Source organism: Panthera leo, chromosome A3 (assembly GCF_018350215.1).
Source record: "Panthera leo isolate Ple1 chromosome A3, P.leo_Ple1_pat1.1, whole genome shotgun sequence".
In the NCBI taxonomy this organism is placed as follows: domain Eukaryota; kingdom Metazoa; phylum Chordata; class Mammalia; order Carnivora; family Felidae; genus Panthera; species Panthera leo.
Genome location: NC_056681.1, coordinates 100,495,007 through 100,522,041, shown reverse-complemented (window position 1 = coordinate 100,522,041; position 27,035 = coordinate 100,495,007). Strand labels below are relative to the sequence as shown.

The window sequence follows — 27,035 nt, the reverse complement described above, 5'->3', positions numbered from 1 at the left end:
TGGTTAATGGGGTATGAACTCAATGGTCACCAGTGTGAGACTCTCCAGAGTACTCTTTCCTGAACAGTATTCCAGTAGTGGCTGTTCTGTCAGCCTCAGTCCCCGAGTGAAGAGACATGGAGTAGAGCCCCCAGTCAAACTGTAATTGTCACATAGTGACAACTGAGAAGTAAATTTGCGTAACAACCTTGGGGAGTTTGGGGTTGTTTGTTACTGTGGCAAAATCTGGCCTCTCTTGATTGATACACCTGAACCCATAAAACAGTAGAGACTGCCCTAGGCATCCTGGTGCAAGGAGGTAATAGGGGCTGTATCTTCATGCTCAGTAGTTGAGCACCGTTGGAATCACACCATTCAGGCACACAACTCAGTCCCACTGACTCGGTCTTCAGGATGTAGGGCCCTTCTCAACAATGCTAGCGAATTCCTTAGGATCTGTTCTTCTCTTATGATTATAGACCACAATTCAATGCTATGTGATAATCATAATGTCTCTGGAACATTGGCTGGTATTTAGAAGCTTTAGGCTAGAGGCAGAATGTGAAACATGTCCCACTTCAGACTCCCTGCAATGTCTTGTTAGGTTAAACAAGCGTGTATCCAAAGCTCTCATGTGATGTAAGGAATATAATCCTTTTCTGATTCCTCTTGGAACATTTATTCATTCATTCAACAAATAATGACTGTATATCTGCTGTGTGCCAGTCGCTGTTCTAGGTTCTGAGGACACCACAATGAACAAATGAACAAATATCCTTGTTTTCATGGAGCTTGCATTTTGGTTACAAGACAAATGAGAAACAAGAAAATTAAATTAAAAAGACAGTATGCATTAGCAGCTGCCTCTTTAGATCACCTCTAACTCAAGTTTGTTGTAGGTAGCCTAGAATAGAAGAAGAGCATGGAAAGTTGTCCTGGCCTCAGTGCTGCCCTCTGCTGGCTGAGTGGCCTTGAGTCCCAGTTGCCCCAGCTATGATTCTAAATGTGTATAGGCCATACAAGAAGGGAGTGGCAGGAAATATTCAATGTGCTGAATAGGAAAAATATGCAGCCAAGAATTCTTTATCCAGCAAGGCTGTCATTCAGAACAGAAGGAGAGATAAAGGCTTTCCCAGACAAACAAAACCTAAAGGAGTTGATGACCACTAAACCAGCCCTGCAGGAGATTCTAAGGGAGACTCTATGAGTGGAAAGCAGCAAAGACGACAAAGGACCAGAGACATAACCACAAGCACAAAACCTACAGATAACACAATGACACTAAATCAATCTTTCAGTAATTACTCTGAATGTAAATGGACTAAATGCCACAATCAAAAGACATAGGGTATCAGAATGGATTAAAAAAACAAGACCCATCTATATACTGCCTACTCATTTTAGACCCGGGGACACTGCAAATTGCAAGTGAGAGATTGGAGAACCATCTCTCATGCTGCTGGACGGCAAAAGGAAGCCATAGTAGCCATACTTATATCAGATAAATTAGATTTTAAAACTAGATTTTAAAACATCTCTTGTTGTAACAAGAGATGAAGAAGGGCATTATATCATAATTAAGGGGTCTATCCATCAAAAAGAGCTAACAATTGTAAATGTTTATGCCCCCAATATTCCTATATTCCCAAATATGTAAATCAGTTGATCACAAACATAAATAAATGTATAGATAATAATGCCATGATTGTAGGGGACTTTAATACTCCACTTACAACAATGTACAGATCATCTAGGCAGAAAATCAATAAGGAAACAATGGCTTTGAATGACACACTGGACCAGATGGACTTAACAGATATATTCAGAACTTTTCATTCAAAAGCAGCAGAATACACATTCTTCTTTAGTGCACATGGAACATTCTCCAAAATAGATCACATACTGGGTCACAAAACATCCCTCAACAAATATAAAAGAACTGAGATCATACCATGCATATTTTCAGATCACAACACTATGAAATATGAAATCAACTACACACAAAAAATTGGAAAGCCCCCAAATACATGGAGGTTAAAGAACATCCTACTAAAGAATGAATGGGTCAACCAGGAAATTAAAGAGGAAATTTAAAAATATATGGAAGCAAACGAGAATGAGAACACAATAGTCCAAACCCTTTGGGATGCAGCAAAGGCAATCCTAAGAGGAAAATACACTGCAATTCAGGCCTATGTAAAGAAGCAAGGACGGTCCTAAATGCATAATCTAACCTCACACCTAAAGGAACTAGAAAGGCAGCAGCAAAGAAAGCCCAAAGCCAGAAGATGAAGAGAAATAATAAATATTAGAGCAGAGATAAACAGTATAGAATCCAAAAAAAAAAAAAAACAAAAAAAAAAACAAAAAACAAACAAACAAAAAACACAACCCAGTAGAATAGAATCAATGAATCTAAGAGCTGTTTTTTTGTTTTTTTTTTTTTTGTTTTTTTAGGAGCTGGTTTTTTGAAAGAATAAGCAAAGTTGACAAATCCCTAGACAGACTTTCAAAAATAAAAGAGAGAGGACCCCAATAGATAAAATCACGAATGAAAGAGGAGAGATCATAACCAACACCCCAGAAATACAAACAATTATTAGATAATACTATGAAAAATTATATGCCAACAAACAGGACAATCTGGAAGAAATGGAAAAATTCCTAGACACTCACACACTACCAAAACTCAAAAGGGAAGAAATAACAATTTTGAACAGACCTATAACCAGTGAAGAAATTGAATCAGTTACAAAAATCTTGCAACAAATAAGAGTCCGAGGCCAGATGGCTTCCCAGGGAAATTCTACTAGACATTTTGCTAGCAGAGTTAATACCTATTCTTCTCAACTGTTCATTCATTCTTCTCTTCTGTTTCAAAAAACAGAAATGGAAGGAAATCTTCTGGACTCATTCTATGAAGCCAGCATTACCTTTATTCCCAAACCAGACAAAGACCCCACTAAAAAGGAGAATTATAGGCCAATTTCCCTGATGAACACGGATGCAAAAATTCTCAACAAGTTACTAGCAAATCAAATTCAGCAGTATATTAAAAGAATTATTCACCATGATCAAGGGGGATTCATTCCTGGGCTGCAGGGCTGGTTCAATATTTGCAAATCAATCAGTGTGATACATCACATTAATAGAAGAAAGGATAGGAACCACATGATCCTGTAAATAGATGCAGAGAGGCACTTGACAAAATACAGCATCCATTCTTAATAAAAACCCTCAAGAAAGTTGGGATTGAAGGAACATACCTTAATGTCATAAAAGCCATATATGAAAAGCCAACAGCTAATATCACCCTCAATGGGGGAAAAAACTGAGAGCTTTCCCCCTAAGGTCAGGAACACGACAGGGATGTCCACTCTCACCACATGTTTGACATAGTGTTGGAAGTCTTAGCCTCAACACTCAAACAACAAAACCAAATAAAAAGCATCCAAATTGGCAAAGAAAAAGTCACACTTCCACTCTTCACAGATAACAGGATACTGTACATGGAAGACCCAAAGACTCCACCAAAAAACTGCTAGAGCCTGATACATGAATTCAGCAAAGTCACAGGATATAAAATCAATGTACAGAAATCAGCTGCTTTTCTACACACAAATAATGAAACAACAGAAAGAGATCAAGGAATCAATCCTACTTACAATTGCATCAGGAACTATAAAATACCTAGGAATAAACCTAACCAAAGAGGTAAAAGATCTGTATGCCCAAAACTATAGAAAGCTTATGAAAAATATTGAAGAAGGCACAAAGAAATGGAAAAACATTCCATGCTCATGGATTGAAAGAACAAATATTGTTAAAATGTTGATACTACTCAAGGCGATCTACACATTCAATGCAATCCCAATCAAAATAACACCAGCATTCTTCACAAAGCTAGAACAAACAATCCTAAAATTTGTATGGAACCAGAAAATACCCTGAATAGCCAAAGCAATCCTGTAAAAGAAAACCAAAGCTGGAAGCATCACAATTCCAGACTTCAAGCTGTATTACAAAGCTGTAATCATCAAGACAGTATGGTGTTGTCACAAAAACAGACACATAGATGAATGGAATAGACTAGATAACCCAGAAATGGACCCACAGATATATGGCCAACTAATCTTTGACAAAGCAGGAAAGAGTATCCAATGGAAAAAAGACAGCCTCTTTAGCAAATGGTGCTGGGAGAACTGGACAGCAACATGCAGAAGAATGAACCTGGACCACTTTCTTACACCATATACAAAAGTAAATTCAAAATGGATGAAAGACCTAAATATGAGACAGGAAGTCATAAACATCCTACAGGAGAAAACAGGCAGCACCCTCTTTGACTTCAGCAGCAGCAACTTACTTGACACGTGTCCAAAGCCAAGGGACATAAAAGCAAAAATGGACTGAGACCTCATCAAGATAAAAAGATTCTGCACAGCAAAGGAAACAATCAACAAAACTAAAAGACAATGGATGGAATGGGAGAAGATATTTGCAAATGACACATCAGATAAAGGGTTAGTATACACAATCTATAAAGAATTTACCAAACACCCAAAAAACAAATAATCCAGTGAAGAAATGGGCAGAAGACATAAATAAACACTTTCCCAAAGAAGACCTCCAGATGGCAAATAGACACATGAAAAGATGCTCAACATCACTCATCATCAGGAAAATACAAATCAAAACCACAGGGAGATACCATCTCACACCTGTCAGAGTGGCTAAAATGAACAACTCAGGCAACAACAGATGTTGGTGAGGATGTGGAGAAAGAAGAACCCTCTTGCACTGTTGGTGGGAATGCAAACTGGCGCAGCCACTCTGGAAAACAGTATGGAGGTCCCTCAAAAAATTAAAAATAGAATTACCCTATGACCCAGCAATTGCACTACTAAGAATTTATCCAAAGGATACCAGAGTGCTGATTCAAAGGGGCACATGCACCCCAATGTTTATAGCAGCACTATCAACAATAGCCAAATTGTGGGAAAAGCCCAAATGTCCATCAACTGATGAATGGACAAAGAAGATGTGGTTTATATATACAATGGAATACTACTTGGTGATGAGAAAGAATAAAATCATTCCATTTGCAACAACGTGGATGGAAATGGAGGGTATTATGCTAAGCAAAATAAGTCAGGCAGAGAAAGACAGGTATCATATGAATTCACTCATGTGGAAGTTGAGAAACTTAACAGATGACCATAGAGGAAGGGAAGGAAGAATAAGATACAAACAGAGAGGAAGGCAAACCATGAGAGACTCTTAAATACAGAGAACAAACGGAGGGTTGATGGGGGTGGGGAAAAATGGGTGATGGACACTGAGGAAGGCACTTGTTGGGATGAGCACTGGGTGTTGTATGTTAGCGATGAATTACGGGAATCTACTCCTGAAGCCAAGACTACACTGTATGTGAGCTAACCAGACAATTAAAAAAAAAAAAAAGAACTCAGAAGTAAAATTAAAAAAAAGAATGAAATGAATTATAGATGAAATCTAATTTTTTCATTTTAAAAATGATACAAAAACAGACATATATTAATCTTTTTTTAAATTTTAATGTTTATTTATTTATTTTTGAGAGAGAGAGACAGAGACAGAGACAGAGCACAAGCAGGGAAAGGTCAGAAAGAGAATGAGACACAGAATCCAAAGCAGGCCCCAGGCTCTGAGCTGTCAGCACAGAGCCCAACGCGGGGTTCAAACCCACGAACTGTGAGATCATGACCTGAGCCGAAGTCGGATGCTTCACTGACTGAGCCACCCAGGAGCCCCTAAATTAATCTTTTCCATAGCATGGATTATCAAATTTTCTTTCACAAATATTAAAAAAATAAATGATCAATTATTTTAGAAAATAAAGTAAAATAAATGTGTACAGGCCATACAGATCAGGGACAAGTGTAATCCACCTCTTTATAATTCCCCAGCTGTGAGGTACATTGTTAAATATTATCAAGCATTTCAGAGGTACGAAAAATACAGAGAACAACATAATGAATATTAAAGTACCTACCTACCAGCTTTAAGACATGAAACTTCAAATTCAAGGTTGCTTTGTATTGTGTCTTGGCTGGGCTGAATTTCATTTCCTGAAACTCCCTTTCCTATATCTTTTTGCTTAAGGTAGGCCACAAGAGACTTTTTCTGAGATCAGAGGACAGAGCTGAAGCAGGAGTTGTATTATTCTTTACACACAGAAGGTCAGAGCAGGTGTTTTATTGCACATTGCTTCTTCTCTGCTCACCTTGTTAGCAGGGGCGGCATCCAGCCTTGTAATGCTCCATCTTGCCCCCCTCTCTCTTTGGTTTCTTTCTCTGGCTGCTGAGCCAGGTGTGTGTTTCGTTCCACAACAAAGGATGCCACCTTCTCCTGCAGGAACTCTTCACCAAGGCTGGCGGTGGTGAGTGACTGACAAAACTTCCTGTCCATTCTTGTGGGTTTCAGTCCATGCTTGTGGGTTTCACCTTTTTCTCATTCTTCTCTGCTTTACCTCAATTTTCTCCTCCTGACCCCCTGAACTGTGGACTTCTAGCTGCAGCATCAGAGAAGAAATAGCCTTCAGAAACTATTTAACCTGCCCCCACAATTGTATAAGTTTAAATCCTGTAACAAAGAACATATAGAGATAGGTGTAAGTAGACAGGTGGATAGTTAGGGATGGGTAGATATCTTCTTGAAATTTTGCCTCTCTGATGGATATACCTTATGTACTTCTACCTGATTACATCCCCTGCCATCCTCTGCCCAGAAAGAATCAGGATTTCAAATTTAGTATTTTTCATTTCTTTTTTTAAATGTGTAATATTTGAAAATGTTTAATGTTTATTTTTGAGAGAGAGAGAAAGAGAGAGAGAGACACAGAGAGAGAGAGAGAGAGAGAGCATGTAGGGGAGGGGCAGAGAGAGAGGAGACACAGATTCTGAAGCAGGCTCCAGGCTCTGAGCTGTCAGCACAGAACCTGATGCAGGGTTCGAACTCACCAACCATGAGATCATGACCTGAGCCAAGGTTGGATGCTTACCCGACTGAGCCACCCAGGCGCCCCAGTATTTTTTCATTTCTATTTTTACTTTATATGTGAGTGTTTATAAATACTACACAGTATTGGTTGTTAGATTCTCATTAACTTTAGTACTGAATAAACAAGAGTTCAAGCCCTCTGCTGATTTGATTTTCGATTCTGATTCTCTTCACCCCATCAAGTGTCTCCCCATTGTCTATCGGGTCCCCAACAGGGCACTTCATATGAGCTCACAAGTTTCTCAGATCACAAAGGTTTCCATATAGTACCTGCCATGTCCTTCACTTCCTATTCCAAACACCTGAGGGAGTATCCCCATGGGTGCTGCAAATAGTGCCCTGAGAGACCATGAGCATCCTACCAAAATAAGCTGCCTCCCTGGCTCCCTGCCTATTCGTCCACATGCCAAAGCAGATTTGGGTTCTGTCTGAAGAGGTCAAGGACGTCTTTTCCTCCCTCCTAACACCACACATCTTTACTTCTGTCCCAAACAGCCCAGCTTGTGTCTGGGGTCCCACATAGTCTCTTATTAAATCAGGCCCTTCCTCTTGTCCCACCCACCTCTCAGATCCTGCAAGCAACACCTTTCCCCTCACAAAACCAAAACTGGACTCCACCCTCATCACCACAGCCAGAGGCAACCCTCTCAAAGACATTCATTCACAGTCAAATAACATTCGCTCACACCCACGCCTTAAAATAAAAGATATACAGAGAGACAGGTTACAGGGTACAAGAGAATACAGTTTCACATTCCCGACCAGCAATCTCAAAGCCTGGATCCATATGACAGTAATGCCTGCATCTTCCCCAAGAAATGTACATTTTACAATAGGAAATGTAAAAGCCTGGCCCAGTCTTTCATCAAGTCAAAGAAACAGTATGCCCCCAAAGGTACATTCACTCAATACATGCTAATAGAGTCCCAACCAAGTTTCAGGTACTAATTGGTGGGTGTTTGGGATCCATCGCAGAGAAAAACCAACCGGGAGCCCTGCCCTTGTGTGGTTTCCATTCCAGAACAGAGCTCTAGAGACAGACAACTTCTTGCAAATGTTAAGTGGTAGTTTGTTTTTCCATCTACATTTGTGTTTTCCCTTCAGAATTCCAAAGATATTTTTTAGCATAGAGTTTTTTGAGATTCATGCATGTTGTTGCATGTATCAGTAATTCAGTCCTTCTTACTGCTGAGCAGTATTCCATTGCATGGATCTACCACATTTTGCTTATCCGTTCACCTGTTGATGGCTATTTGAGTTGTTTACTTTTTAGCTGTTACAAATAATACTATTATAAACATTTGTGTACCAGTCTTTTGTGATGATCTATTTTTATTACTCTTAGGTAATAAGGTTGTTGGACTATGCAGTAAATATACATTTCTTTTTTTGTAAAGACATACATTTTCATATTTATACTTTTTGTATATATATTTCATTCTGTAAGAAACTGCCAACCTATTTTCCCAAGTGGTTATATCATTCTACATTCCCATCAACAATGTAGAAGAGTTCCACTTGTTCCTCATGCTTGTCTTCCTCGGTAGGGTCAGTCTTCTAAAATTTAGCCATCCTCATGGCTGGGAATATCTCATCATGGTTTTATTTATTTTTTATTTTAAAAAATTTTTTAATGTTTATTTTTGAGAGAGAGACAGAGCGAGCAGGGGAGGGGCAGAGAGACAGGGAGATACAGAATCTGAAGCAGGCGCTGGGCTCTGAGCTGTCAGCATAGAACCCAACCTAGGGCTCAAACTCATGAACCACCAGACCATAACCTGAGCCAAAGTTGGACACTTAACAAACTGAATCACCCAGGCACCCCTATCTCATTGTGGTTTTATTTTTTAATTCTTTTTTAAAATTTAAATCTAAGTTAGTTAATATATAGTGTAATATTAATTTCAGGAATAGAATTTAGTGATTCATCACTTATATATAATACCCAGTGCTCATCCCAACAAGTGTCCTCCTTAATGCCCCTCACCCTTTGAGCCCTTTCCCCTACCCAACACCCTGCCAGCAACCTTCAGTTTGTTCTCTGTATTTAAGAATCTCCTATGGTTTGCTCCCTCTCTGTTTCTATATTATTTTAGCTTCCCTTCTCTTATGTTCATCTGTTTTGTATCTGAAATTCCACATAAGTGAAATCATATGATGTTTGTCTTTCTCTGACTGACTAATTTTGCTTAGCATAATACACTGTAGTTCCAGCCACATTGTTGGAAATGGCAAGATTTTATTCTTTTTTTTTTAATTTTTAAAGTTTATTTTTGAGAGAAAGAGAGAGAGAGAGAGAGAGAGAGAGAGAGCAAGTGGGGGAGGGGCAGAGAGAGAGGGAGACACCGAATCCTTAGCAGGCTCCAAGTTATCAGCAAAGAGCCTGATGTAGGGCTCGAACTCATGAACCATGACATCATGACCTGAGCTGAAGTCGGCTGCTTAACCAACTGAGCCAACCCAGGTGCCCCAAGATTTAGTTCTTTTTGACTGCCTAGTAATATTCCAGTGTGTGTGTGTGTGTGTGTGTGTGTGTGTGTGTAAAACACATCTTCTTTATCCATTCTTCAGTTGATGGACATTTGGGCTCTTTCCATACTTTGGCTATTGTCAATAATGTCACTATAAACATTGGGGTGCATGTGCCCCTTCGAATCAGCACTCCTGTATCCTTTGCATGAATACCCAGTAGTGCAATTGCTCGGTCTGAAGGTAGTTCTATCTTTAATTTTTTTGAGGAACCTCCATACTGTTTCCAGAGTGGCTGCACCATTTTGCATTCCTGCCAACAGTGCAAAAGGGTTCCTTCTTTCTCCACATCCTCACCAACATCTGTTGTTGCCTGAGTTGTTCATTTTAGCCATTCTGACAGGTGTGAGGTGGTATCTCCTTGTGGTTTTGATTTGTATTTCCTTGATGATGAGTGATGTTGAGCATTTTTTCATGTATCTGTTAGCCACCTGGATGTCTTCTTTGGAGAAGTGTCTATTCATGTCTTATATTTGTTTTTTGGGTGTTGAGTTTGAAAACTTCCTTATAGATTTTGTATACTAACCCTTTATCTAATATGTCATTTGCAAATATCTTCTGCCATTCTGTCAGTTGCCTTTTAGTTTTGCTGATTATTTTCCTTTGCTGTGCAGAATCTTTTCATCTTGATGAGGTCCCAGTAGTTCATTTTTGCTTTTCTTTCCCTTGCCTCCGGAGACATGTCAAGTAAGAAGTTGCTGTGGCTAAGGTCAAAGAGGTTGTTGCCTGTTTTCTCCTCTAGGATTTTGATGGCTTCCTTTCTTACATTTAGGTCTTTTATTCATTTTGAATTTATTTTTGTGTATGGTGTGGGAAAGTGGTCCAGGTGCATTCATCTGCATGTTGCTGTCCAGCTGAAGAGACTGTCTTTTTTTCCACTGGATATTTTTTTCTGCTTTGTCAAAGATTAGTTGGCCATACATTTGTGGGTCCATTTCTGGTTCTCTATTCTGTTCCATTGATCTGTGTGTCTGTTTTTGTGCATGTACTGTCTTGATGATTACAGCTTTATAATACAGCTTGAAGTCTGGAATTGTGATGCCTCCAGCTTTGGTTTTCTTTTTCAGGATTGTTTTGGCTATTCGGGGTCTTTTCTGGTTCCATAAAAATTTTAGGATTGTTTGTTCTAGTTTTGTGAAGAATGCTGGTGTTATTTTGATAGGGATTACATCTCATCATGGTTTTTAATTGGCTTTCCCAGGCACTGTTTTAAGTGCTTCATTAACTTACTTATCACAATAATCTTATGAAATATGTGCTATTATTATTACTATCCCCATTTTACATATGCAGAGACAGAGGCACAGAAAGGTGAAATAGTTTGCCCAAGGTCATGACATACCTAGTAAGTGGAAGAGCCAGGGTTCAATCTAGGCATTCTGGTTCCAGAAGTCAAATTCTTAACCTCTCTGCTGCACTAACCTCCCCAAGAAGTTCTTGGTTTCTACCTCTTTATAAGGAGGGTTGGAAACAGCAGCCAGTCACCTGAAGAAAAGAAGTGTTGCCTAAGATAAAGCTTTACAGGGTAAAAGATAGATGTCTGAAGAGCCACACACCAGGAAACAGAAGAAGCTGCCCCTACCAGCCCACATGTGGGGTTTGGCCAGGATGAGGGTCAAGGGCCCCCAGTCTCCATCTCTGTTTTTCCCTGCTGAGCCCTGCCACAGGGCAACATGGGAGCTCTGCTTTCAACAGATAGTGCAGTGTTGTCCCCCATCCACCCCCTTCTGCTGTTTGAATCCTGTTGGCGCCTGGGGAAGGGCGCTGTCTGACTCAGTAACTATTAGAGGAATCTGGGGTGTGACAGGGGAAAGACTATCCTACTGCTTTGAATCCTTTTTGGAAACAGGTGGGGGTATAAATTATAAGTGAACACTAAGCACTAAGTGTGCTAGTCCTATAAGGGAATAGGGAAGAGCCAAAGAAAATACGAAATTCTACAACGATGTCAAGTTTCCAGTGTATCCATTCTGATTCTGTGACACTCAAAGAATAGGACAGAGCAGTAGCTCCTGGACATTTGGATTTCAAACACCAATAAGACTTAAAACAAACAAACAAATGAACAAACAAACAGACAAACAAACTGAAAAGAGTGACGTAAGTTTAGTAGCTTTTTACTTTGCCAAGAAGGACATTAATAAAGCAACAATCACTAATCACTATCACCATTATGTCATAAAAGAAAGGACATATTAATAACCCCAAAGGTAGAAATGAGGATCTTAGCATAAGAGATGGTCTTTTAAATGGGGTACAGTAGCTTTATGAAAAATTCACTACATTATCCTGATTTTTCTTAGTGAAAACACTATCATTGCCAGGTTTTTGTTCTCAGAATCTACTAGTGAAGTAGAAAGTTCATGGTCTGAAGAAATCAGAGAGATACCTTCAAATCAAACTCTGTTACTCTACCCCTTTACATGGCATTCTGGCTAGCTATCTATTGCTGTGTAACAAAATACCCCAAAACTTAGTGGCAAAAGCAACCACATTTTATTACACTTATATATTCTGTGGGTCAGGAATTTAGACACGGCACAGGATGGCTTATCTGCTCCAGTATATATGGAAACTCAGCTGGGATGACTCAAATAGCTGGGGTGACTCTAATGACTAAGGGCTAGAATCATCTGGGGGTTTCTTCCCTCACATCTCTGGTGACTGGGCTGGGACTGCCAATGGGAGTGCCCACATGTAGCCTCTTCACGTGACTTGGGCTTCCTCATAGCATGGCAGAAACTACATGGACTTTTATGACCTGGCCTTGGAAGTCATATGGTGTCACTTCCTCTGTAAAATATTGGACAAATCATTCACATCCTCACCCAGATCCAACAGGATGGGACATGGACCCCACCTCTTGGTGGTAGACATGCCAAAGAATTTGTAACCATTTTTTGAAGCCACCTTATGGAGGTTGTTGTGTTTAATTTTCACAACAAAACTAGTTATGTATCATTATCCCCATTTTATAAGTGAAGAAACGAGGATCATAAGGGCCAAGAAACTCACCACAAACTAGTAAAGTACTGAGACAATATCTGACTCCCGGATCTTTCTTATGCTCATGGCCTCTCAACCCGAGCTGTTAAACCAACAGACCACACCCTCTTACCTAGTGGGTGAAGGAGCTACAGGTGTCTAATACGGCTTGAAGGAAGACCAGGTACCCAACTTCCACCTTGGCTGATCTACTCCCATAAATTGGCTTTCCATGTTACCAGCTCTGCCTCCCATTCTTGGGCTCTAATGCTTCCCTTCGGACTTCATGTTGGGTTTTGCTTATCTGAGTTTTAACTATCCGTTTGCCTTCAAGGACTTTGCCCTGACTTGTCCCTCTGCCTTCAGCAGGTTGATGCATGGGATTGACCCACTTGGCTGGCACCTGGATCTATGCTGGCCTGGCATATGGCCAGGAGATTTGAATAACTTGAAACATTCAACAGTAATGACACAGGTATAAGAGTTAGCAGTGACTGCTGGTCCATTCATCACTGAGGTCCCTGAGGAGGTGGGCTGGCGAGGGGCCCAGGGCCTTATAGTCAAGGTAATACAATTATATCTCAGGACTCTTGTTTGCAAGTGCCAGAAGCCACCCTATGCCCAAGGTAAGATGTGTGGTATGGATACTTGTATAATATGTGAAAGGTAGGGATAAAGCTGGGCTCAGAGCTCTAGAGCCAAGTTTTTTTTCTTTTATAAGTTTATTTGTTTTGAGAGAGAGAGAGAGAGACAGAGACAGAGACAGAGAGACAGAGAGACAGAGCAAGCGCACTAGTGCAAACAGGGAGAAGGTCAGAGAGAGAGAGAGAGAGAGAGAGAGAGAATCTCAAGCAGGCTCCTAGTTGTCAGCTCAGAACCCAACGTGGGACTAGATCTCATGAACTGTGAGATCATGACCTGAGCTAAAACCAAGAGCCAGACACTTAACTGAATGAGTCACCCAGGTGCCCCTAAAACCAAGGTTTTGAATGCTGCTGACATTTCTTCCTTGCTCTTGTATCTGTATGTCAGTTTAAATTCCTCATAATTCTGGTGGTCTTTTTCCATACGAAGAGAAAAATGAGGAGAACAGCTTCTGATGCATCCTTCATCAGAGTGGGATTATTACATTTCCCTAATTCTAGCTTGAAAAATCTGAAGTAAGTGTTCTGATTGGCCTGGCTTGAGTCAGGTATCTACCTTTGGACCAATCAACTATAACCAGGGAGGAGGTGTCAACAGCCCAGAGTTGACTTCTTGGACTCTACCCTCCCATATCTGAGTATTTCCATATGAGTCAGGTAGCCACCCCAGGTATTGTGTACTTCAATATGACATGACCAAAATCTATGGGTGCCAGGCAGAGACCGCTGGCCTTGCCTTAGAATATCAGACTGAGCATTAGAGAAATGTTGACCATTTATCAATTTATACTACAGTCATCTTCTTGGTGTCCAGGCTCCTGGATAAACCTCAGAACAGTGTGAATAGGATGTGAATGGAGTTAGTGTCCCTACAGTCTACACCTTACATGGACTTCTGTTCTATTCAGTAATTTCAGCAGGAATCCATTAACAGAATGAGGAGAGAAAGTCCCACATTTAGTTTGATCTGGTACAGATAGCCCCATCTATTGACTGCTTTGAGATATTCCCACTTTCTAACCAATTAGGCAGATACTCCAAATTGTCTGCTCACTTAGTTCCAAAGTGCAGAGAGGAACTTGCTGCCCATAGTCACAAGGGTGACCTGTGAGCAACTGTTTTGTTGTTGTGGCTACCTCATTCTCTGAGCTCAGTATCAAGGAAGGTCATGTGGAAGATGGTGCTGAACTTGCCACAGTCTTTAAGCTCAAGTGGATGCAGAGTTGCCCTGTTAGAGCCTGGGGACAAAGGCCAGTGTTGACTCTGGGGGTACTGAGGGCACATTCAAGTAGATGACTGAGCTCTTTACATGCTCAGTATACTGGGAAGATGAGATGTGGGTCAAGCAGGCCAGGTGGATTTCAGAGATGTTTCAGCCAGGGGTAGGGCTCAGGATTAAGTTTGTTACATCTTTCCTTTCCCCACCACAGCCCCAGAATTGCCCTTGTGGTCAGTGCCTTGGTGTGGGTCTTTCTAAGTATAGCCAAGAATCCAATGAGTAGCTGAGACCATTGTTGGAGACCATTGACCATCTCCCTCAGCACCACTTCCTTTCTATTATATATTTCTTCCATTCCTTTCTCTAATTCTCTTTTTCTTTCTTTCTTTCTTTCTTTCTTTCTTTCTTTCTTTCTTTCTTTCCTTCTTGCTTTTGTATGTTCACCCAGACCATTTAATTTTCCTTGTTGTCTCTTCCTCCTTTCCCTCCTAACCTCCCTTCTTCCTTTCTCCTGTCTAAAGATGATAGTAGCCTTAAAGAAGTTACTTTGATGTAGTAGGTGTTCTGAACCTGGAGGCAAGATTTGGTAATAGAGTGGGGTTATTTGAAGGAAGGTTCAGAATTGCCATTGGATAAGGAAGTTGACAGGAGCTAAGCCATGTAACACATGATGAGTCAAATAAATGCTCTAGAGTGGACTCTAGGAGATGCTGCAGGCTGGGAGACTGGCAATAACAGAACTTGTTTCAGGAAAGCAGGGAGAGTTTTTAGAACATGAATTATCAAGGCTGCCATAATGTGGCACCTGACTGTTACAGCTGAGGTCACTGGCAGTGTGTGCTGAGGTCTATCTTAGGCTCTATTCTCTCAACATTGCATCAGAGATTTGGATGTAGGTATAGATGGTGATTGTTGGGGGTTGAATTGTGTTCCCCAAAAGATGTGTTAAAGTTCTAACCCTCAGTTCCTATGAATGTGACCTAATTTGAAAATAGAGTCTTTGCAGATACAATTAGTTAAGTTAAAATGAGGTCATATTGGATTAGGGTGGGCCCTAAATTCAATGACTGGTATCCTTATGAGAAGGCCATATGAAGATACACAGACAGACATGAAAGGAAGTTGGTCATATGAAGATAGAAGCAGAAATTGGAGTGATCCAGCTACAAAAAGGAACACCAAGAACTGACAGCAACCATCAGGAGCTAGGAAGAGGTAAGAAAGGATTCTTCCCTGGAGACTTCAGAAGGTGTATGGCCTTGCAAATACCCTGGTTTTGGACTTCCAGCTTCCATAACTATGAGAGAGTGAATTTTTGCTGTTTTAAGCCATCTAGCTTATGGTAATTTGTTGTGGCAGCTCAAACAAACTAATACAGTGACCTCATCAATCTTGTCAATAAGACACTGTCGGTTGCCCACCCGACTGCTGTTCACCATTCTTTCTGACTCTCCCAACCCCAATTTTGTTCAATATCAGACAGCAACGTGCTCAGGGAAGATGGCAGAGCTCTTGAGGAAAAAAAATTAAATGAGTCAAACCAGAAAACATTCATTCCCTTTTTACTGGGGATTAGATGGAGTGACCTTTTGGCCCTGTTCTGGTCTCTGAAATGTAAGGAGAATTCAGGGCTGGTGGAGGGCTCCTTCTGGGAAATATCTCCTCTTTATTATAAATGAGAGAGTCTTCTGCACTTTCCTTCCTGCCTTTGGACACGGTTGTGTGAGGGCATATTGCTTGATATGGCTGCAGCCTTCTAGCCATGAGAGAAAGACCAAGTGTATTGCAGAGGGGCTGACCCAAGTCCCTAATGCCAATGAGCTGTCAACCCCCCAACCTCTGCTGTGCTTCTTGTTACGTGAGAAAAATAAACTCCTGTTGTTTGGTTGGGTGTCCTACTTGCAGCTGAAAACAATCTAACAGATACACTGGGTATAATAGTTAATACCACTGGTAACAGGATTAAATATAATTTGATTCAACTGGAACACTAGCCCTAAATAAAAAAGACAAAATAGAACAGAGATGAATATAAAGTTTCTGCAGTAGAGATAAAGATTAATTTCTGTATTGGCATAAAATATAAATGAATATAGATATTAAAAATTATGTCTGTCAAAAATATAATAGACAAATTTAAAAGGCAACTGGCAGAGTGGGAAAATTCTAGCATATATAACAGACAAGAGGTTGGTATCCTTATACAAAGAACTTTTGCCAACCAGTAAGAAAATGGCAAAAGCACTCCAATAGAGAAATGGTAAGGAATAAGAAAAGGCAGTTCTCAAAAGAAGAAACATAAATAGCTAACTAACAGATAAAATTCAACCTCACTGACCACGGTAGGGAATGCAAATTAAATACAATAAAACATGCAGGGGCATAGGCAGGCCTGAAACTTAAAGAATTGGGGAGCTTGGTCCTCAAAACCATACATGCAAAATTATGTATGTGAATTATAAATAAAGCTACAGTGGACAATTCTTTATAAGGACAGGCGTATTCACTACTCTTGGCTGAATAAAAAGTGGAATTTCTAAATCGTGTATAAGTATATATTTAACTTTAAAAGAAAATGCCAAACCATTTTTGGAGAAATCATTTTACATTCTCACCGGCAGTGTATGGGAGTTCTAGATGCTTCACATCCTTGTCAGGACTGGGTATGGTCAGTCTTTAATTTTAGCCATTTTTATAGACATGCAGTGGTATCTCATTGTGGCATCAAGTTATACTTCCCTCATGATGTTGAGCATCTTTTCATGTACTTTTTTTTTCTTTTTCTGTCATTTCTATATTTTCTTTAGCGAAATGTCTGTTTGAATATTATATATTTTAAGATCTTGGCTAATTCCATCATTTCTTTCATTTCTTGGTCTGTTTCTATCAATCATTTTTCTTTCTCCCACTTATGAGTCATGTTCTTTTTCATGCCTGATAATTTTTGTTTGGATGTTGGGCATTATAAAATTTACCTTATTGAGTATTGGATTTTCCTGTTTTTTTTTTAAGTTTATTGATTTATTTAGTTTTGAGCGAGAGAGAGTGGGTGAGCACGCAAGTTGGGGAAGGGCAGAGAGAGAGAGAGAGAGAGAGAGAGAGTCCCAAGCAGGCTGTGCACTGTCAGCATAGAGCCCCATGTGGGGCTTGAACTCACAAACCATGAGATTATGACCCGAGCCAAAATCAAGAGTCAGACACTTAACTGACTGGGCCACCCAGGTGCCTCATTTTCCTGTTTTTCTTTAAAAATAATATTGAACTGTTTATTTGTTTTTCTGGAGCACAGTTAAGTTACTTGGGATAAATTTGATCTTTTGCAGTCTTCCTTTTAAGCTGTTTTAAGGAAGGTTCAGCCTAGAACTAATTTTTCTCCAATACTAAGTACCCTCTTGAGAACTCTAGCCAGTGCGTCATATATTGAGAGGTCTCTCCATTTTGTCTGTGTGAAGACACAATATTCCCAGCTCCATGTGAGCTCTAGCAATTGTTGGGCACACTGTTTTCTGGTGTTTCTTCCCCTGGTCTCCTGCAATTTCACCCATGCATGCTCTGAACAGTACTCAGCTGAAGACTTGGGGGGCTCCTTCTGCAGATCTCTCTCTCTCTCTCTCTCTCTCTCTCTCTCTCTCTCTTTATGCAGCTCCCTCCTCTCTGAACCTCTGCTCCACAAATTCCAGCTGCTGCAGTCTTCCTGAACTCAGATCTCTGTCTCCTGAACTCTTTGAGATTGCTGGGCTCTGTTTGGGTTCCCCCTTCTGCAGTAATACCTGAAAATTTCCTTGAGACAGCAAGCACCTTTGGCAATTACAGGACTCATTCCCTTTTCATAGCTATCACAGTCCGGGGCTGCCTGTTGTCCAATGCTTACAAACAGGTGCTTGGTATGTATTTTTCTAGTTTTCTAGCTACTTACAGTATGAGGACCATTCCCATGGCAGTTAATGCTTCATGGATGAGAGCGAAAGTCTCTTTTTCCTATTTACAACTTTAATAATCCTGGGGGAGAACTTTGATCCAGCTTATGTCCAGTGATCACCCTTGAACCAAAGTGGTAAGGACATGTGAGAAAATGACACTTTTTAAGACTGGAGTGTGGGAAGAACCATTCTTCAATACAAAATGGGGAGGTCTTCTCAGATGAAAGGGGAAGGATGTAGGGCAAAAACAGAATAATCATGTCTTATAATAGCAGTTCATGTGAGAAAGAACTTAAAGCCAACCAACTGATAAGGTTGTAAGAGTTCCATTGTCAAGAAGACTGTGTCCATCCCCTGGCCTCATGTTCTCCAGGGTCAGGGACAAACTGGAAGGGGCCCAGGGTAGAGAGATGTAATATGTGTAACAGTTGCACTGAGATAGAATGGAGTAAAGATGAAACTTTCTTCTCTCTCTAATCTTTCCCCTCCTCTGCCTGTTGACATTTTCTGTGTGGAACATGTTTTTTTCCCAACCCTCCACTGAAATCTGGGGTTCATCCAGTTAGATTTCTGGTCTTCTTCAGACGCCAGAGAAACCTCCAGATATTTTAATGCCATGGATCATCTCATTTCATTAATTAAACTGTCCAGTTCTACATAATAGTAAAATTCCATTTATAGGAGAATTCCATTTATTGCAACAGGGGACATGATCCGAGAGAGAAACAGCATGTGTTGAGATTCTTCTGTTTTTTCACCAAAAAGATATATTTGAACCATAATATTCTACTCCCCAAGATTGCTAACAGCATATTCTGACCTCTCCAGGGAGTGGGGGTAAGGGGCAGAAGGGCATGGAGGGAGGGAAGGGGAAGTCTCAGGAGGGCCTATTTGTTTGGTACTGTCCTGATCTACCTAGTAGGTATTCCAAGGTTTTTCTTGTGGGGTGTTGTTTTAACTATGTTACCCTGGGTAAGGAGGGTATGGTGAAGCTAGACACAGATCAGGAGAGAGAAAGTTTTACAGTTTTGTTACACTAACAGTTCCCTGGACAGAGCACAGCATGCCATGCATGGTCACTCAGGGTAAACACCGATATAGGGTACAATGCAGAGAGAGACAGGGGCACTGTGGTTTCTGCAGGAAGGAAAGGGCAAGGCAGAAAAAGAGTTAGGACTGGCTCGTTTGTATAATTTCAGGGGGCTCTAGGGCATAGGAGCTGTCTCTGGTTGTATGGTACCTGACCCTGCAGTGATTAGGGCAGGTGTACAGCAGCCTGAAGTGTAAGAACTTGATAAGGGAGGTGGTTGGGGGTGTGGACTTAATTGGCTGCCCAAGAAAGAGAAATGACTGGCTTCTAGGTAGGGCCTCAAAACTGGGTCAAGACAGCATTAAACAACAACAACAAAACTAAACTAAATTACAGGTATTTTATGGGTCCTTTGAAGACCCTTGTTATAATGTCTCACCTCATCTTGCTCTTATTGTGGGCAAGGTCTTTCTTCTGCCCTATCTCTATCTCTATCTCTGTCTCTCTATATCTCTTTCTCCCTCCACCCCCCTTCTCTCTCTCTCTCTCTCTCTCTCTCTCTCTCTCTCTCACACACACACACACACACACACACACACACACACACTGCTGGAATATTTCCAGTCTCTTTCTGTCAAGGTCAGAGGTCTCCTTGCCTCTGCTAGGAAGCTGTGTTGGGCAGGGTTCCTTTAAAGAAAGCTTCAAGCTAGCTCTCTCTGGTGCCTCTCACATCTGACACTGAATTATACATGACATGAGCACCAGTAAAGGAGAAGAGTGCTCTAGAAGAGCACCATGGGTGGGGGTGGGGGGGAGGAAGGCAGCAGCAGAGCAGAGGAACAGTGGACAAAGGTTTTCCAAGCATAAGGGAATAATGTACTAGAACTGATATAATGAGGGCCAGGACTAGGGTGAAGAAAGTGAGGCATTTGCCTCAGGGGCAAAATTTAAGGGGGTGCCATAAAATGCAGTTACGAAGATAAATAATATTTAATGCAAATTAAAAAATACATAAGGACCTGTATATAGTGTATACATTTTCCCTTTTGCGTAAGGCTCAAAAATGGCTCAGCAGGGCACTGGTCCTGCTCCGTAGCAGCTTCCAGCTTCTTCCAGGTCAGATTGTACCCCTGAGCCAATTCCACACTGAAATGCTGGAGCAGTCCCCTAGGAAAGGCCTTCCTCAGGAAATAACCTTTTATCTGAGCCTGGAGGAAGGTGAGGCTTGGAGTGTATGAACGGGAGACAGGGAACAAAACACATGTAAATCCAAAATGCCTGAGTTGGAAAGAGCTAGAGGGCTATTTGGGGAATGGTGGTGGCAATGAGTTTGCAGGCAGGGACCAGATGATGTAGAAACTTGAGTATTTTAACTAGGAGAGATACATGCCCAGATTTGTTTCTTATGCAGATAATGCCTTGTTGGGGACAGACTGGAGGGGTCAGGTCCGGATACAGTAAGTCCCTTAGGAGGCTAGCGGAGTGTCCAAGTGAGGGATGACCAGATCCCCAATCAGAACAGGTGTAGAGATACTCCCAAAGTCCCGCTCCAGGCCTCGGTTTCCCCACCATCACACTGAGGGTGGGGCGGCACGCGGGTCTCTTTCGGCCCTGCCAACTGAGCCACCTCGGGGTTCCATTTGAGCGGCCGGTGCACCAGGGCGCGCAGAGGAACCGCCCCAATTCAGCCGCGGGCCGCGGCAATAGGAACGGGGCGGGTCCCGCGTGTGCCCGACCGGCTCACCGCCCAATCGCCGCGGACCCGCCGAGCCCCGGGGGGCTGGGGCCGCCGCCGCCGCCGCCGCCGCCGCCGCCGCCGCCGCCGCCGCCGCCGCCGCCGCCGCCGCCGCCGCCGCCGCCGCCGGAACGTGCCGCGGCTGCGCTGACGCGCGAGCGCCGGGCAGGGCGGCGGGAGCGCTCAGTCTGGTGGCGGCGGCTGCCGTGCGCGGACAGACGTGCCCGGAGCGTCGCAGCCGTCCGCGCCGCCCGCAGCCGAGCCGCGCCGCGCCGCGCCGCGCTGCCCCGGCCGCGCCCGCCCGCCCGCCCGCCATGGTGTCATGGATCATCTCCAGGCTGGTGGTGTAAGTGGCCTTCCCCGCGCCCCTTCCTTTCCCTCCTTCTCCGCCCCCGACCCCCGGGCTGCGCGCGCCCCTGCAGCACCCGGCCCGGTTCGCTCCGGCTATTAATACCCGGCGGCCGCTAAATTTAGCAGGTACAGTAGCTGCCGAGGACGCCTGCAAGCGGGCGACACAGGACGCGGCTGCTGCCCAGCGGGGCCAGGCCCGGGCGCGGGGGACCGGCGGGCGGGGCGGCGAGGGCCGGGGCGCACAGGGGCTGCGCTGGGGGCTGCGTCCCGCCGCGCGCCCCGACCGCTTTGTTTCTCGGGTGGGTGGGATTTGCAGAGGCCCCGAATGGGCGCGCCGCGGGGACACGCGTCTGTCTCCTTTGGGAGAGATGCTGGCGGGGTCTCCCTTCGCCGCGCCCCGCCGCCACGCTTTTGTCAGGTGAAAATGACAGAGCCCAGATGAGCCTGGGGCGCTGCCTGGAGGGGTCAGCGTGCGGAAGGGTGGAGAGATGAAGGCGGGGCTCCTAATGGGATTGAAAGAATACTCCTTTTTAGGTTTCTCAAATTGACAGCGGCCAAGGCAAGTGGGACAGAGCAGGACGTGTATGAATCTTGGGGTAGACGCCTCGCGTCCCCTATGTCTGATTCCTTTGGCGGGGTTTTGTGGGAGAGAGAGAGGCAGGCATCTCCAGGAATTCACGGGAAATTTCTAAGTGACAGACAGCTACTTGGGTGGTGGCGGTGACACCTCCCAGGCCTTGTAGGAGAGCGCAGAGTCATCTGGGGTGAGGCCTGTGTGAAGTCATTGGGAGGGTGGGCGTGGGGGGCGTTTTTCTCCCTCCAGCCCCAGAGCTGAGTAGACATTTGAAGAGCTCCTTCCCTCGTGGATTCGTTTCCCTTTGGAGATATACATGGCTGTTCCTATTCCTTTCCTTCCCTAACTATTTTTGCCTGAGTCAGGACAGATTTGCCACCTGCTCAGGGGACCAGGGGGCTGAAATTGGCCTGCACAGTGAGGGCCGGAGGTGCACCTCAGTCTTTTTCTTTGTCTGGGAAAAAGAGACTCCAGACTCTGATTGTGCGCTATCACTCCCAGCGTTGTGAAACCTCTCCCATCTCCTACCCTTCTTCACTGATTTTCAAAGAAGCAGCCAGGAGCAGCTTTCTGAAGTCATTCTCAGCATTGTATCCCCGCCACCATTCTGGGCTTTCTTCCCAAAGCCAGAGTGTATGTGCCTCTTGGCCCCCAAGTCATTCATTCCATGCAGGCCTCTCCACAGCTGTTGCGGACTGCCGAGGGTTTGTGCTGTACCTCGAGGTGGCATGTTAAATATTTAGAAGATTTCTGAAGGCAGAGTTGGCATGAATAATACAGGGAAGTGGCTGGAACGCCTTGTCCCACCTCATGCCTGACCAAGGCCTATCTTGCCTCCAGGGTGGTATTTTCTCTCCTGAACTAGTGTGTGATCTTCATATTTGGCAGTGGCTTCTGGAGGGATGTCAGGGTGTGGCCGGAGACTTTCCTTGGCCTGACTGGAGGGCTCATTTTCTATAGGTCCTACTGGGCTGGGGCTGGCCCACTGGAGAGTAAGGGCTTCTAGTTGGGGTCTGTGTGACCATCTTTAATTTCATTAGCATTCCCCCTCTTCTGCTACCCAAGGGAGCTGAGGCGGGTGGAGAAGAGAGGCATATATTTGGGAGGGGGCTCAGGGTTGCTGTTACATTCTAAAACCACACTCCCCAGAAGCTTCAGAGAACTTCAGTGACCATGAGCGCTGCCCCTCAGGTCAGCCCAGGACCCTCTGCCCCAAGGAAGAATTTGTGGGATTTGGGGATGTTATTCCCATGTCAACTCCAGAGGGTCAGAGATACCACCTATCCCCCCAGTCACCATCTTTATAGAAACCCAATGTGGAAGTGTCCGTTGTGAATTATTAAAACCAATTTAATAAGCAGTACCTATTCCACATAAATAATACCTGTTCATTATAGGGAAATTAGAAAGTATAGATAAATAGATTGAAAATCACATTATTACCACATAGAGATAGCTAATGGTAATTTTGAGAGGTATATTCTTCTAGATGTTTTCCCCTATGCGTACAGACTTAATCTCCTCCTGTGTTTTTCTTTTCTTTCCTTCCTCCGTCCCCCCTCCCTCCTTCTCTTCCTTCCTTTCTTCCTTCCTACCTTCCTTCCTCCCTCCCCCTCCCTCTTTCCCTTCCTTCCTTCCTCTCTCCCTCCTTCCTTCCTTCCTTCCTTCCTTCCTTCCTTCCTTCGTAGTTAATTTGAGAGAGAAAGAGAACATGGGGGGAAGAGGCAGAGAGAGGAGAGAGAATCCCAAGCCCTGACATGGGGCTCGATCTCACAAACTGCAAAATCATGACCTGAGTTGAAATCAGGAATCAGACACTTAAATGACTGAGCAACCCAGGTACCCCTACTCCTGTGTTTTTCAAACTGGCTTCCCTGAGGGCCACCCAGCCTGAGTGGGTGGGCTCTGGGCTCCCAGCCCTGATCAATGGGAATAACTCCCTTTTTGTTTGGTTTGTATATTTGGGTTCTAAATAAAAAATAACTTGGAAAATATATGGGTTTTAGTGTTAATAAAAAGCCACACATCAGTTCTCCCCTATCATTTCTAAAACTGCAGAGGGAATGTGCCTTGCCCAAGGACACCAGGTAAGCTGGTAAAGAAAACAGGCTCCAGAATTTTGGTCCAATGCCCTTTCCACCTCTGCCTGTCCTTGACAGTTGTCCAAAATTGATCTCTTTCAAGCTCCCAAGACCTCTTCTATGGCATCCTGTGATTTTATCCATCAGTCCCATTTCCTGTAAGAAACTTTTTCAAGGCATTGTAAACTTCTGTGACATCAGAGAACATTTAAGGAAGACCTATGACTGTGTTCTGAGGATGGAGAGGGAGTATCTTCCTTCCAACCAGAGGCCTCAGGACAAGAGGGTGGCATCTAGGCACAGCCAGACCGTGCCTTTAGATATCTGTCTTGCCTTTGGCTATGAGGGGTTTTAGGACTGTAACCATGGTTTATTTCCCTCTCTGACCCCTTGCCCCCTCCCAAGCCTCTTTTTTTGAAGTACCTGGCACTTGTATGCACTCAGTAAAGGCTGGTTATGTTGAAGGAGATCAGAGTCCCTGGGGTAAGCAGGAGAGCCAGCAAATGTTATCCCCTGGAGATGGAGGTTAGTGGGTATCGGGACTTGCTTGTACCCACTGGGCAAAGCTCTTGAAGTGAGGACCAGTTTGAGAAGCTGCTGTTTTGCGAGTTCTCTTCCTCCTAACTCCATTGGCTGGGCCTAGGAAAAATTAAAGAATATTCAATGTAGTAGCAAGGTTGGCCCTGTTAAAACCTGGTTGATATCTGGATGGAACACAGGGGCTCATTTATGACTGGTCTGCTTGCCTCCTTTAAAATACTTTGTTTTCTGAACTGAAAGAACTGAAAGAGAACTGAAGTCTTGGGCACCAATGAAATTCAAACTGGGGAGAGTATGTTTATGTGCACTGGGGGATTCACACAGAGGTTGCTCTCTGCCTTCTTGGGAGAATGCACTATCTTGAAGCATTTATTCCAAGGAGAGGGTGTTGCCTCATTGTCTTTGGATAGAATTTTGACTAAGGCCCAAAATGTTGGCTAAATGAATCCAGAGGTTCCCCTTTGGTTATGAGACCAAAAGTCCAATTCACTGTGTGGGGAAAAGAGAGTTCTAATTTTAAAAATTCTCGAGGTAACTGAAAGCTATGCAGAAGAAACCTTTATTTCCACATTGCACATCTTAAAAAGAAAAAAAAAACAAAAAAAAAAACCCAAAAAACAAAAACTAGTTTTTAGAAGGTACCATCTGATGTTTAAGACACGAGTCTTAGTTTAATGGCTGCAGATCTGGCTCTGTCCCAGGACTGTGATTTGGAGCATGAAGTCTAGTTGTCCTGGTCAGGGATATACAAGCAGAGAAGACTGGAAGGAATGTGAGTTGCCCTCAAGATATTCCCCAACTGTTGCAAAACAAATGGAAATCAAGAAAAAAGGCCATAAGTCCTTAAACATGGGCTTGGCTTTCTCTGGGGCTTCCTTTAAAAAGTGGAATGCAGAAAAATGATCCTATTAATTATGGGTTCAGGTTGGTTGAGGATTTATTTCCTGGCACCCTGGTATGGTATAGGGTAGGATCTGGGGAAATATTTCAGTTGGATTGTGAGAGGGAAAATGTTGAGCTGGAAGTTGAAGGATTTGGGTTCTAGTCCCAGCACTGGACCGACTCACTGTTACAGTCCTAAGGCCAACTTGCACCTACGCTGGGGCCCTGCTTCTGGTCTGTGAGACACGGGTGTTGGCCAGCATCACCTTGGAGGTCCTAATTGTTCTAGGCCTCCTCCCATTCCCCTCCTCCCCCAGCTAGTCAACATGCACCATATTTATTTATAAACAAGAAGAACATCCTCAAGGAAGTGAAAAATACCAGCTTAGGTATCATTGCTTTTCTGCTGCCTTGTTGTTTATTAATCCTGTCTGCCTGCTGGGAAGTAGCTTTTGTGCACTTTCCCCGCACTGTGTCTTATTTGAAGGGTGGCTGACAAGTGAGAGTCTTACCTAGTTATTACTGGGTCAGTTTCCCCTTCCCTTCTGAAGTGAGCTATCTTCTTTGGAGTGTGTATTCTTTGAGGGAGCAAGAGCTCCGGGAAGAATGACAGAAGAGAGAGTCAGGCCCTCAGTGGCCACCTAGTGAGACTGCCATTTTGTAGTGTGTGTGTGTGTGTGTGTGTGTGTTTTCCAAGGAGGTTCAAGAGTCTGGGGGTGGGGGGTATGGGAAGACAATAGTCACAGCATATGGCACATTTGGATTTTTATTGTCAGGGATGAGCCGCACACATGCCCAGTTGGTGTCTCTGAGAATTTTTCCAAGAACCAACAAGAACTTAAGGGGTTTGCATTTCGGCTATGAGGACATTTTCCTCTCACTCCTGGGACTTGGGTGGATTGGCCCTGATGGATTGGAAGATGGATAGTTCTATTATATTTGTTTTGAACTTTCAAATCCATCCATCTCCACAAAGAAGCACATTGTTTTCCTTTTAGGTTTTTTGTTTGTTTGTTTTTAGTTGCACCCAGAAGCTTTTCTGGGATTACAGGGTTTTTTTTGTTTGTTTGTTTTGTTTTTTGTTTTTTGTTTTTTTAAAGGAAATATAAAGGACCAAGTGTTTAGGACACAATCTGAAGGAATCTTGACAGGTAATCTGGTTTAGGCTTTCAAAAATGACATGTGTACCTAGACCAGGGATTGCAAATGAGTGGGATCTCATGACTGATAGGAGGTTTCCTGGAACACTATCTTGAGAAGTATGAATCTGGTTTGGGCTCCATGGGGAAGGAGTCCTGTGAATGTTTCATTCAGGGAAGATGATAATGGGGGCACACCTAATGGTACAGCATTTGCTCTCCCAGATTTAGCCCATTCCTGATCAAATGGGAGAATCCCAGTGTCAGAATTGTATACACTTCCCTACCTAAGTTAACATCCCCCCCTTCCCTGCAGCATCCCACCTCTAGTAGGCCTTGTCAGCCACCAGGCAGCTCTAGGGCAGTGGCACCTCCTTCTTGCCAGT

General features: G+C 43.3%; 1 protein-coding gene across 5 annotated transcripts in view; it reads left to right on the top strand.

Annotated features, from left to right (window-relative positions):
* The first annotated feature begins 21,385 nt into the window (after nucleotides 1-21,385).
* The window catches only part of REEP1 (receptor accessory protein 1), a 109,870-nt gene continuing 104,220 nt past the window's right edge, over nucleotides 21,386-27,035 (top strand). For all 5 annotated transcript variants that reach the window (XR_006200811.1, XR_006200810.1, XM_042932928.1 and 2 more), the window contains exon 1: nucleotides 21,386-21,428. Coding sequence is in view for 3 of the 5 variants with exons in the window: in XM_042932928.1 (XP_042788862.1) it covers nucleotides 21,397-21,428 (32 nt within the window). In the remaining 2 variants the exon portion in view is untranslated. The remainder of the gene's footprint in view (nucleotides 21,429-27,035) is intronic.